The 13,695-nt window shown below is 37.7% G+C and overlaps 1 protein-coding gene and 1 long non-coding RNA gene across 7 annotated transcripts in view; one reads left to right on the top strand and one right to left on the bottom strand.

Moving 5' to 3' along the window:
* Positions 1 to 6: 6 nt before the first annotated feature.
* LOC111869022 (dihydropyrimidinase) overlaps positions 7 to 13,695 on the bottom strand; it is a 146,674-nt gene continuing 132,985 nt past the window's right edge. For 4 of the 6 annotated variants that reach the window (XM_023860214.2, XM_023860205.2, XM_023860238.2 and 1 more), the window contains 5 exons: positions 11,043 to 11,268; positions 9,240 to 9,350; positions 5,717 to 5,872; positions 5,269 to 5,506; positions 7 to 591 (listed from right to left, as the gene is read on the bottom strand). In XM_023860214.2, coding sequence (XP_023715982.1) covers positions 509 to 591; positions 5,269 to 5,506; positions 5,717 to 5,872; positions 9,240 to 9,350; positions 11,043 to 11,268 — 814 coding nt within the window. In that variant the 3' untranslated portion in view covers positions 7 to 508. The remainder of the gene's footprint in view (positions 592 to 5,268; positions 5,507 to 5,716; positions 5,873 to 9,239; positions 9,351 to 11,042; positions 11,269 to 13,695) is intronic. The other 2 variants (XM_023860221.2, XM_023860246.2) reach the window with 1 other exon arrangement.
* LOC117282686 overlaps positions 5,879 to 13,695 on the top strand; it is an 11,937-nt gene continuing 4,120 nt past the window's right edge. The window contains exons 1-2 of the long non-coding RNA XR_004513522.1: positions 5,879 to 6,723; positions 10,293 to 10,497. This is a non-coding gene — a long non-coding RNA (uncharacterized LOC117282686). The remainder of the gene's footprint in view (positions 6,724 to 10,292; positions 10,498 to 13,695) is intronic.

Raw genomic sequence — 13,695 nt, forward strand, 5'->3', positions numbered from 1 at the left:
CCTGCAATATGCAATTCATTTCCCAAGGTTAGATATTTGATGAAACAATCCATTTCCTTTAAATACTTTCTTAACATCCATAACATACAGAAGGATAGTGAAGGAACATCATGTACCAATTTTAAAATGTTCCCAAATTTTCAATAAATTCAAATAAATTTGGCTCTCACATGGAGATGGATTTCTGCAGCAAGCTCAGTCCCAAGACTAATGTGTGATTAATGCACACAAAATATATCTGTAATCAAATAATAAAATACAAACACAGGAATTTGATATATTATGTAATACAATATGCTGACTGCAGCAGATAATAATGAAAATTATGGTAATGATAATGATGATGATGATGATGATAATAATAATAATAATAATAATAATCCACAACAGAAATATACAATAATTGCAATAATTTCGCTAAACTGACGAAGAAATAAATGTGATTTCCCTGCAGGTAGCATTTGGTCTGTTCACATATGGGCAGAGCTGATCTGATATGATGATGTGTTCACCAGAAACCTCCTGAAGATTGGCCACCGGGAGGATTCTTCACTCTGATGCATGATCTTGGAGCGGTGTCATCCAGTTCGGCTGCAAAGGAATAGAATGGCTCTTCACAATTTCTGGGATTGCAATTTTACATTTGGAATGTATCAGAGTGCCACAGGACCTCACTGTATGTGCAATAAGAGTCCTGCAAACCTTATTAACAGAGCATATTCATTACTTGACTGGATATTCTATGATAAGATATATTTTAAAGCTGTGTATAATGGCAATTGAAACTAACATAGAAAGAGAATGAGGGCAAGTCAGGCTAAATTTTACGAAAACTACAAACATCAATTCTGTATCCTGTAATTCAAACATCCACTTCACATATTTCCTATGAAAATATGTCTCTCTGAAAAATATCACCATCTACATATCTATCCATGTGCTTTACACATCTATTTGGTATGGTGCTGATACCTGTGTTGATACATTTCAGAATGCAGTTCCTGTTGGAATTACCACTGCCTCCCCACCCATAACATCCAGACTTCAATATATATACTGAACATATTCCCCTAACCTTTTTTCACAATGTTCAGAGGAAGAAGGAAAAACATTATTAGCATTTATGTTAAAACTGCAAAAGTTCGAAATGACACCACAAGGTTCCCTCCGGCCAACATGCAACAACAATAAACAAATAAGATAATTGTCTGAGTTAATGATGCAATAAAGTTTTCAAATAAAAAAAATACTTGAGGAACATGTGTAAAGTCCCATGACACAGGCAGCCTGTGCACAAAGGAAAGTGTTTTCCTTCAAAGAAATGAATTTGAATGAGTCCGTGGGGGGGGGGAGCAGTTTTGGTGGTGGTAGTGGTCGTGATGGTGGTGTCACTGTTGTTACTGCTGCTATTACCATCATTCTAATCCCAACTAACTTCTAATCCTTCTTATGATCACAATTCCAATTCTCATTCTAATTCTACCCCATCTTCTAATTGTAGTCCTTCTAATTTCAATTATTCTTCTCTGCCTCTGAAGATTTTTCTCTTTCAGGATTTCTTGTACCAGGTTCCCATCTCTCACAGTTATCTACCCCTTCCTCACACAGGCCTCATTCCATTGTTAGTTTTGTTACATTGTCTTCCACCTATCCAAAATACTGTGGGAATCTGCAAGCAGATCACCATTCTCATCCTTCACTAAGTTACTCCTAGGTTGGTAACCCCTCTTAAAGTAATTTATTGCTTTATACATGCGTTGATCAAATCCGTTACAATATTAATTGTGAAGGGTCCATTTAATATGGTACACCTCCTGAATCTCGTTTTGTATGACCAAAATGTGTTAGGGTTTTAAAGTAAATAACTATGCACATATATTCCACATGCTTAGTTCAATATCGATACATAAGAATTTAAACATGCAGTAACTTATATACACATAATATACATACACATACACATCCACAGCAGACTTTATGATCAGATGTATGATTACAGTTTGTTAACCATTTCTCAGAATATTATACATCAGCATCCTCTTGTATTACTTTCTCACTCACTCCCATCTATCAATGCAATCACAACTTTTTATTTTAAGTAATATTTAAAATAACAACTGTGTTTACATTTAGAGATGCGAGTGAATGAGTGAGAACCATTTCACAGTTTCATATATTCATAAACATGAGTGTGAGTCAAGAGGAATTCCTTCAGTGCCACTTTATATGACACAAGAGTTCAAGATGACACTCCTCATTTAAGTCAGACTACTTGAAAAGCACCTCATTTTTCTTTCAGTTAAGTATGGTATCAAATGTAGCAACTGAAATTACATAGAGCAAAGTGGCAATTTTAGTAAAGGTGAGTGAGAAAACCAGCACACATTCATGAATAAAAATGTAGAAGGCAAGGAATTCAGAGGGAACAGATGCAATTTCATGAAGTCTGAATAGTCAGTATGGCTAAAAGCAGTGAAGGGAAAATGAAAGACATGGGAATTTAGTTAGTTAGTTATTAGAGAGGGTGGGTTTCTCCATGCACTTAGACCTGTAGTGGTCCATTGTGCTTCCCTCTATGATTTCTACCAGTCTCTATATCCTACCGGTATTGGTGCTTACCATCAGTCCCACCCAGCCAGCGAGACCGGCTCTACTAGCTGAGAGGTATCTATAATGCTTCCCCCATCTACTGGAGGTATTAGTGACTGCTGTTGGACGGGAAACGTCCGCAATTTTGGCTCAGTGACCTCCTTTGGAGGTGTGAGGTTCTTTTACGTGCTGTAAAGCTACGACACGGGACCTCTGCCAGGTATTTGAAACCGCGTACTAAGACAAGGGATTTTATATTAGACCAAGGGAGTACAGCCTAACTCATGATAAAACTATGTTTTTTCTACATGATTCTTAGAGATGAAATCATGCCATATCTATCAAGAAAAATGAGCATTTTTAATGTTACTCCTCCATGAAACATTAAAAGAACTACTTTTTTTACCCATATATTCCCATAGTAAATTTATTATGCATTACTTAAGGGGCACTCTTCCTTTGACAACATCATGAAGAAAGAAAAAAGTTAATATAACCAAAGCAGGCACATGAAGATGAAGTTCACACACATCACTGTCTTCATGGTACTCTAACTCTACTGTCACAAAGAGACATGAGAGATAACTTTGGTGCTTTCAAGGGCATGCAGAACTCTTTAATGACCTCAATTTCATATACTGAGTCAATCAGTGATACTGTCACACTCATTTTATCTAACACATGTATACAGTGTGTTTCAAAATGATGGACCCAACTTCAGAGCAGTATATCTCACGATGGCAACATGCTACAATTACAGGAAAGGTCACAAATGGTCTAACAGGTTATTAAGTTTCGTTAACTTCTTTTTATAAATGCCCTATGTGACCTCCACCTGCTGCACGGAAAACGTCAAGACGATAGCTGAATGCATCCCAAATGCTTCTCAAAGTGTCTTCTACCACTGAAGGCACAGCTGCCTTTATTCTGTTTTTGCGGTTATCCATGTTAGTTGCTAATGGGGGCACAAAAACACTGTCTTTGACATATCACCACAAGAAAAGGTTGTAGGGTGTAATGTCTGGAGATCTTGGGGGCCAAAGCTGTAGTGTCAAGTCTTGGGGCCCCATGCACCCTATCCAATGTTAAGGCAGTGATGCATTTAGGAAATCTCTAACCTGCTGGTACCAATGTGGCGGTGCACCATCTTGTTGAAAAATGAAGTCATCACAATGTGCCTTACGTTATGGAAAGAGCATTCCCACAGCGTTTTGAGATAGTAGCCCAGTAACTGTTTCTCTTTCGAAAAAGTAAGGACCATAAACTTTTGTTTGAGAAATGGCACAAAAACGTTCACCTTTGGGAAATCATGCTCATGCTCTACAGTTTTCCTTGGTTTCTGTGTTCCCCAAATGTGTACACTGTGGTGGTTACCTTTACCACTTAGGTGAAATGTTGTTTCATCACTAAAAATCAAAAGTGGTAAGAAGCTGTCGTCCTTCATGTTCTGTAACGATTTGTGTTGTGGTGTCGCCATCTTGCCAATGACTGAGGTGAGGGACTGTTTGTGTGCTGGGAGAGGCATCTGGCAGTACTGTTTTGAAATTCTATCCCCCACCGTTTCAAGTGGTAAGAGTTTCATTCATGGGCAGTTTGCAGTTGCAGATATATAGCAATTTCAAATTGGGTCCATCATTTTGAAACACCCTGTACTGAAAGGAATATGTGGCCTTTGTGCCAGACATCTAAGAGGTGAATAGGCATGCAGAACAAGCGCATCACTACTATGAGATTCCTTGACCTCTCTCAGCATATACTTATGAGGAAATTAAAAAATAATCAAAGTGCTGAAAAAGAAGAAAGCAAGGCTCAAAACATGAAGTTCACTCAGGGGTAAGAAGAAAAAACAAACTCTTATACTTGCCAAATGTTTTGCATAAAAATACTACTACAGTCAATAATTTCATGGACTGTGGTTCTGTTGCACCATATTGCAAGATACTCACATACACTTACACACATCCAAATCCTCCCTCAAAATAGTCACCGTTTGTCTCTTGTTATGATCCAGTTGAGAAATGTCCCATCTTTGTCAACACTATTGACCAGGTCTCCGCAACTGCTCATGCATTTGTCATGATGGTCTTGTTTCAGGATGCGTGAAACATTGTGCTGGGTAACTTGAGACATGTTCAGGTCATCAGACAGAATTTTGTGGCAAGTGCCATGGCTAATCCTACTGCTGCTATGATTTCTTCTACTGTTTGGAAACAGCTGACATGCACCAACATTGCAACTTCTTGGATCTTGAGTTCAGTTCTGACCGGTATGCTCATCATCTTCCAAACTGTTTCTCCCCTGTACAAAACATTTGTGCTACTTAAACACAACAATACGGCCCAAGCATTCTTTGCCGTACACTTGCTTGATCATCTGAAATGTTTCACTAGCAGATATGCTTAATTTTTAGCAGAAGTTGACATTTGCCCATTGCTCAAACTGCAACATTCTTCATTTCCGCTGCTCACAGGCAACTAACCTTCACAACAGTGACTTTCTTTCTCAATACATGGCACACACACAAATGCTTCATGTTGGGACAAGAGAGGAATGTACATGGCACTATCTCATGGCTACATGTAATGGTTGTAGTGCATAAGAGTGCCACTATCAGCCAATCCACGAAATTATTGACTGTACTATGAAGTAGTCTGTGAAGTAAATATAACACACATCTACCTGATTCTTGTTCATGCAACCCATTAGGGCTCTCACCACTGATGGAGAAAGTTGAATCCTGAAGGTTCCTCTGACCCTTACTGGAGGGGGTACCAAGCTGGGGTTCAGGAGCCTGTGAGGCCTCCACATGTGGTTCCTGAACAGGTGTGGGTGTGGACGGCTTGCCATCATTGCCATCAGCCACACTACCAGTGTCATTCACAAGTGCAGCACTTGACACTGAGTTAGATGATTTCTCCTGTTCACCAGAAAATAATAAAATAGAAAAACAGACCATTTTCTTCTCTATATAAATACTGAATAATGGCATCAGGATTCCAAATCAATATATAAGGTCTTAAACAGTACATAGGTCAGAATTATCATAAATGAATGAATGATATCACCATGACTAAGCACAAATTGGACCAAATATAGCTGAACTGCAATGTGCATAATTATGTTATACCTCTTCCCTCTTCTTCACCATGGAGTACACATATGGAGAGAAGACTGGAGTTGGGATGAAATGTCCAAAACCTTGCACAGCTTTCAGATCACCTTCATCCACACAAACTCTGCCATTGACAATCACATACTCCGGAACTCCATGACATTCCATACCCTCAAAGCAAAAGAATTATTTTAAATTGCATGAATACTGTGTTTCCAACAACATTGTTTTAGATATAACAACAGTCGGCAATGCAAATTTCTATGTTGTGCTTATTATATTTTCTAGTTACTTCAGAGAGTGACAGGAAGGTACTGATTGCTTGATAGCTGTCCTGGTTAAGTTTTTGTGAGTAAACATTTTGGCTAGAAGATGCATGTGAGTGATGAGGTGTTATATGAACTGTTGCAAAAGAGTGAATGTAGTGATATTTCTGAGAGCAAATGTAGTAGTGACAGTGAAATAAATGTGAAAATTTTGTCATGGGGTGAACAGAGAGTCAGTTCTGATGAAGAAGAAAATGTCAGTGACAACAATAGCATGCAGCATAGCATATGTGCAGACAGGTGCTGAGCAACTACATTTTCTATTTACTGGCAAGCCTAACATAAATGTTGACTTAGAAGACCCCAGTGAGCCCCTGGAATAATCTGAGTTCTTTGTACACCAGATATTGTGGAAGTAATAGCCAGAGAAACAAATCGGTATGCCTAACAATTTTTAGAAAACATGCCTAATCTAAAACTAGGATCTAGGATCCATCACCAGAAGGAGATGACCAGAAATGAAATAATGAAGTTGCTGACATTCTTTTGTTATAAGGACTTCACCAGAAACCAGATAACAAGAGCTATTTCTCCTGGAGGAAAATTCTAGAAACATCTACATTTTTTATAAGAGGTTTCACCTTCCACTCAAGTTTCTTAATTCTGATGGCAAGAAAAGTTATGATGAGGCCACTTGCAGTTCCAAAAGACCGCATAAACTCAAACCCACACTGGATCATGTAATGCAAAATTTAGGTGAGTATATATCCCTGAGGGTGATGTGTGAGTAGATGAAATTTTGATGATGTGGAAGGGACAATACATTCAAGACATGCTAAATTTTAAATGATATAAACTCCGTCTTAAGTGCAAACAATATATTTTGTGTCTTTGATCTTGCTCCCTACACTACATGTTTCGGCCTCAGACGGCCATCATCAGGTGTATAACACTCACGTCGCTGTCACACTGCACCCAGTTCAAAATTTAACATCTAAAACACTCTCCCTGTCATTATCAACTTCTACTTCGTTGATAGCTGTCCACCCGTAGATTACTTCACACACGTTAATTATGAGTTTATTGTAATAGCACCATAATAAAATCTTTAGTTCTAATTTTAAACCTTTAAATTCTTGTCCAAATTTTAAAATTTTTAAAATTGTTAGGGTTATTCGCCCTGTGTTTGAAGTGCTGCAGCGGCTAGTTCTTGTTTCCACACTGTATAAGTGTTATCCTGTGTAGTCTTTCTGCGTGCGTGCCGCTGCTATTCTTTACTACGTGTGCCTATACCTATCATTTATCGTATGGAGTGCAACAGGATGCTTAAATATAATATATGCTAAATTTTGTATAAAATAATTTGAATTGTGTGAAAACAAATCTGGTTATGTATGGAATTTTATTATTTAGACTGGGCAGGATACTGTTTTTGACTAGTCCATAAAAAATGAACCATTCAGTTCCAAAGTAGTCCAACAACTAATGGCTACTCTACTGAATCAGGGATACCATGTAATCATGTGCAGTTGGTTTTCAAGCCCAGATCTGTTCATAAGCAGTGCAGTAAACAGATTAATGCTACAGGAACCTTGCGTCAAAACAGGAAGGGCATCCTTACTGAAATAAAGGGTGCAAAACTGTAGAAGGAGGTACATGTTTCAGTCTACAAATACAGACTAATGATAATGAAGTGGATTATTAAAAAGAAAATATTAGTCTTATAATTACCACTCATGGTGACAAAATGGTTCCAACTAGGGTTCAAGGGCAAGACATGGAGAAGCCCAAAGCAGTCACTGATTATAATTCTGGGATGGGAGGTGGGGCCCATAGTGATGCTTACTTGAAAAGCTATCACACCAGAAGGGGAAGAAATACTATCATATGCACTTCCACCATTTGATTGATAACTGTTGTTTGAATTCATGTTTACTTTACAAAGAAAACAATGGCAGAATTTCCAGGATGGAATTTCAAGTGACACAGAAAATTTAATTACAAAACATCATATAACAGAGGAGAGACCACTAGGCAGACCACCAGAAACTGGCCCAATGACAAGGTTGAATTCAACACATTTTCTTCCCTATATTGCTGCCAAAGCATCAAAGTAATATCCATGTCCATGCTGTGTTATGCGCTACAAAATGGGACGTTATGAAACAAGGTGCAACTGTGAAAACTGGGATGGCCCTGTGTGCTGCACCGTTTCCAATGCTACCATACAGCGGCAGACTGCTAGAGGCATAAAAGAGGATCAAGCAGCAACCGGTAACTAAGAAGTGTCTGAAGGTAAAATTTTAATGATCAGAAAGTGTACTATGGGCTGGTATTGAAAACTATGCCATAATTATAAGGACCTTCATAGTATGTGCCACTGGACTTGCAACAGTGTTTTCAGTGATTTAATTGTTTTAGTGATGATTTCATAGTCTGCACAAGATAACAATTTTGCAGTCGATGTTTGGAAGAATAAAGAGCTTTTGTTGCACAGTTCATTCATCCATAGTGGTCTCGAAGTTGTGAAAGAAGTACTAGTTCAGCACATGTGGTAATAAGAAACGTCTGTTAACAATGAGGCAGTCAAAGATGTAGTAAGTCATAGTGAACTATCATAATAATCAAACATGGGAATGTGTGTTTAGGCTGGAGGTAGTTTTGTCAGTTAGCTTCTATGATTGTGTTTCATTTCTAAACACAAGACATTGAGTGGGACTGCATACAGTGAATGTGCATGAGTCAGACATATATTTCTGATATTACATATTGGGAACTGAAATGCATGTCAGTGGCAACTACAGTGTACTTTTTGAGAATAAAGCCACAAGTATGAAATTTTACTAAAAATATATATATAAACTTTAATGAAATGGCTATATGAATTAAAATGTAGATATATGAACTCTGATAATTGGTCTTTCAGAGACCTTTTTTCATAATTTTAAAATGGCACACGGTCGAGATAATAAATTTTAAAAAGGGAGCAACAATTATAAAATTAAAATAACAAATTTAAATGTCTGGGGAATTCTAATGTCCCACTGTGGGAGAGATGAGAATATGGAATATAGTATACACTTAACCGGTTAATGCAAGAAATGTTCAAGTTTCTAGTAGTATAAGAGAAACTCATTCATTACAAAGACACTGTTGCATATGAGACACCTCACGATATCAATTAAAGTTAAACTCTAAAATCTTAGTGGATTTATAATTACTTCTGAAAACAGATGAACCTTACTAAAGATACATTTCATAATAATAATTACCTCAAAGATGTTGAAGTCCACTGCATGATGATGGGTTTTGGCTGAAATGGTACGTGTTTTATTTGGATCCCAGATTACTATGTCAGCATCAGAACCCACAGAAATACAACCCTGGAATAACAAGCAAGTTGCATAATAATTAAAAGCACAAGCTCCAAATTCTACAATGATTATGAAAACAGGCATGAAAAAATCATACATATAATATACATTTTAAATAACAAAAGTTTTAAAGTTTGGAAATTTCATAGTTTTGTGAAATGAAACTGCAGTGAGTTCCGAAATATACATTATCAAAATTCATACTTCCATAAACTTATTCATCTCATTATTGTAATATAATAAATTCCCACTCCTCTCCTATTGAATGGTTCATCAAGATAGCTTGTCATCATATACTTCAGGACCTGGAAAGGGCTATGTAATTTGAGATCCTGCCACACACACAAGGAATAGGGAAAGCCAAATAAGAGAGTGGGGGAGAGAGAGAGAATGAGACTGAATTCACAGTAGCTTGGATTTTTGACATAGGCAGGAGAGTGAACTTTAAATTCTGAAGAACTTTTCAATAAGAAAATTTCTCACTTTCATTTCATTTCAGTGCATCTTTGCCATTAAGCTGAAATAGGAAAGACACTGAGCTCACATACTTATTGCCTTATTAAATAACTGGCATTTAATTATACATATATACCAATCATTAATGTAAATAATGCCAATCACAATGGTCACGTGGTCTAAGGCATGAACTGCTTTTGCCTGCTGAAATACTGGGGTCATGCGATCAAACCCCACTTGAGGCATGGATGTCTGTGTTTATTCTCTGTTTGTGTTGTCATGTGTAGGTAGCAGCCTTTTGACTGGCTGATCACCCATCCAAGGCATCATACCAACTGTCTATAAGATTAATAAACTGAAATTGAAACAAAGCATTTCACAGATATCCTATTCTCCAGAGGGAGCAACAGGAAATTAAAAAAAGTAAATAATGTAGTCAGAAGCATCAGTTTGCAACAAATGATGCCACATCCAAAGTTCAATTTTTTTTTTCAGTTTGTCACTTAATGAAGCTTCCAGTATCAAGACTATACAGTGTCAGTGACAGGACAATTAACGAATGTGGAACAGCTGGTGGAATGGGAATTGGCAGTGGAAACTGAAGTACTATGAGAAAACCAACTCCACTGTCACTTTGTCCACCACAAATCCCACATGACCTAACATGGAACTGAACCTTGGCCACTACAATGGGAAGCTGGTGACTAACTTGAGTTACTGCATGATCTCTAAGCCCACAGTAAAATATATAAAGATATTAATAAGTTTTGATAATAAAGCTCACATCCACAGGAATAAAAATAAAAAGTTTTGTATGTTGAGATGTGATGCTGATCACAGTGGTCATGTGGCCCAATGCATGCTGCTACAGGGTCACCTGAAAAATGGGACTGCAAGTTTCAATTCAGCTATAAACATGGATGTACGATATGAGTTATTTCGTGTTGTGCTGTCCTGTATAAGCAGAGCCATTGGAATGGACCAACCTCTTATCCAAAGGGTCCTAGCAAATATCTAAAGAATATATTATTTTGCAATTAATTCTGAATTGGAATAGGCCTCAAGCATAATCCATATAACCAAATTAAAAAAATTAGCAATAAATTAATATTTAAAAAACAATTATTTTAATGAGCGATTGATCTGTCACAGGGTGATACAGTGTATTAAAGTGTCTGTCTCTCTTAGATGTGTGTCTTGAATACTAGAGCTGTATATATATATGTCATATGTTTATATACCAACCTTTCTTGGGTAGATGTTGAATATTTTGGCAGCATTTGTACTAGTGATGGCCACAAACCGTGATGGGTCCATCTTTCCTGAATGCACACCTTTCTCCCAGATAACTGACATTCGATCTTCTACACCATTTACACCATTTGGAATCTTGCTAAAATCATCCTGGCCGAGAGCCTTCTGACTGGCAGTGAAAGTGCAGTTGTCACTCCCAGTCACTTGAAGAACATCACTGATGAAAATATCAAAAGACAAATCTGAAGTACTGCATATTCAGGTTACGCATGTCTCACTGTCATTCATAACTTAATTATAATATTATGATATTGACTTAAAGTTATGTCATATTTAACTTCAAGTTATCTTACACTGTAGCAAAGATATGAGTATTAAAAGCACATGAGATATGGAAGCATAGTGAGTCTTCTTTGGCACTCAGCTATGTCGAGATGGAGTGTCCATCCTGACATGACTAACTACTCAACAAGACATCATAGCAGTAAAAAAAAAAAGCACTAATCATAAGTGCAACAATTATTAATCAGCTAGTATCGTAAGACTTGAGTAGTTCACACAGTTATTTTCCAGCCTTCAAATAGTAGTTAGATTTAATACAAAGTGCACATTTTTCAAATACTCATGACAAAAAGGAATCTGTGGTTTCATGAAAAGCATTTAGTTATACTACTAACATCTGTGTCTGAATTGGGACATATAGACAGATTCATAAGAGGATTCTGAAGATCTCCTTTCCTTTGGAAACCTAAAAACTGCCACCAAAGAATGAATTAAGTACTTTTATTCAAATTAAAATCTCATTTTCTACAGTATAAAGGAATTTGATTTGGTTCATTCTGGTCCATCACACTAACAATATCGTGAAAACTTAAATAGTTCCGTCTAGTGTGACTGGTGTGTCACACTAGATGGAACTGTTGGACTTTTCATGAGTCTAAAGGAATGGCACTTGATTTGAAATAAATAATAAAATTTATGACATTTTCAAAATTTCAACAGGTTTGTTAGTGTGTAGAGAAGACTGGGTGTACACATTCATGCCTACACAAGAACCTAGGTCAAATAGTGAAAATGTCAGGAAAACGGTATGCACATGTGGGTACACAACACACAAACAAATAAATACACCATGTAAAACTCATACATTATTAGTCTTCTTACTGACAGTTGCACAATACTCTCCTTTCAGAATACAGCCTTTATTAAAATAAATATAATTTTGATGAGCAACAAATATTACCAAAAGTGTTGTCATCAGAAATCTGTGGCAGAATAACAAATCTGGAGAATCCTTGAAGTGCCCAGACCTGCAGTTAAACCGCTAGCACTGACGCACCATACAGAAGCCCCATGTTGTACACAAAATGCTACATATTACAAGAAACACTTAAATTCTTAATGAAGTGAATTAAGGGCATTGCATGTTAATTGTTTGCACAGGACATGAGGGATTATATACTGGCTAAGCTAAAAGCAATATACGTGCCCATATATGAGAGTTAGCAATAATGGCAACAGTTACACACAATATGGAAAAAGGCACCAACTCCAGACCAAAGGGAAAGGACAATAATTCTGATGAACCCTGATATATACAGGGGATGGACAAAAATATGGAAACACCTTGTGAAATGCATGCCTGAATTGAAGTGTTTATTTTAGCGACGTTTGTAAGTCACAGTCTTATCTACTAATACCACTACCTGTACAACCTCCGCAATATGTTTCAAGCTTCATTTGTTGTCAAGACAGTGTTCTGTGCAGTTTTAGTGCATCATGTCAGAGCTAACAGAATTCAAACGCGGGCAAATTGTTGGGGCCCGTATGGTGGGTGCTTCTGTAACCAAGGTAGCCGAGGTTTTTGGTGTTTCACAAGGCACATTATCCAAGATTGTGACCTCATACAGAAGGACTGGAAAAACCGCATCCAATAAACACCAGTGTGGATGGAAATGTCTTGAGTGATCGAGACAGATGAACATTGTGTAGGATTGTGACGAAAAATAAGGAGACTACAGATGCAAAAGTGGCTTCTGAACTGAATGTCACACTCACAAACCCTGTCAGCAGCAAAACAGTATGAAGGGAACTCCACAAGCAAGGTATTTCTGGGCGAGCTGCAATTCCAAAGCCACTCATCAGTGATCAAAATGCCACTAAGAGGAGAGTGTGGTGCCAAAGTCATAAAACCTGGACTATGGAGCAATGGAAGACGGTCATTTAGTTTTATGAGTCCACCTTCACACTGTTTCCGACGTCTGGCCAAGTTTACGTCGGGAGAACACCATCCCAAGCTTATGATCCAGATTGTTTGTTGCCAAGAGTGAAACATGACTGGGGTTTGATCATGGTATGGGCAGACATATCGTGGTACTCTGTCAGACCCATCATTACCCTGCAAGGTCATGTCACTGCCAACGACTATGTGAGCATTTTGGGTGACCAGGTCCATCCCATGGTGCAAACTTTGTTCCCCAATGGTGATGGCATTTACCAAGACGACAGTGCCTGGGTTCACACAGCTCACATCGTCCAGGACTGGTTTTCTGAGCATGAAGATGAAGTGTCACATCTGCCATGGCCCCCACAATCACCAGATATCAATATTATTGAGCCTTTGTGGTCTGTTTTGGAGAGCAAT

The sequence above is a fragment of the Cryptotermes secundus genome, unplaced genomic scaffold (assembly GCF_002891405.2).
Source record: "Cryptotermes secundus unplaced genomic scaffold, Csec_1.0 scaffold360, whole genome shotgun sequence".
Lineage (NCBI taxonomy): Eukaryota > Metazoa > Arthropoda > Insecta > Blattodea > Kalotermitidae > Cryptotermes > Cryptotermes secundus.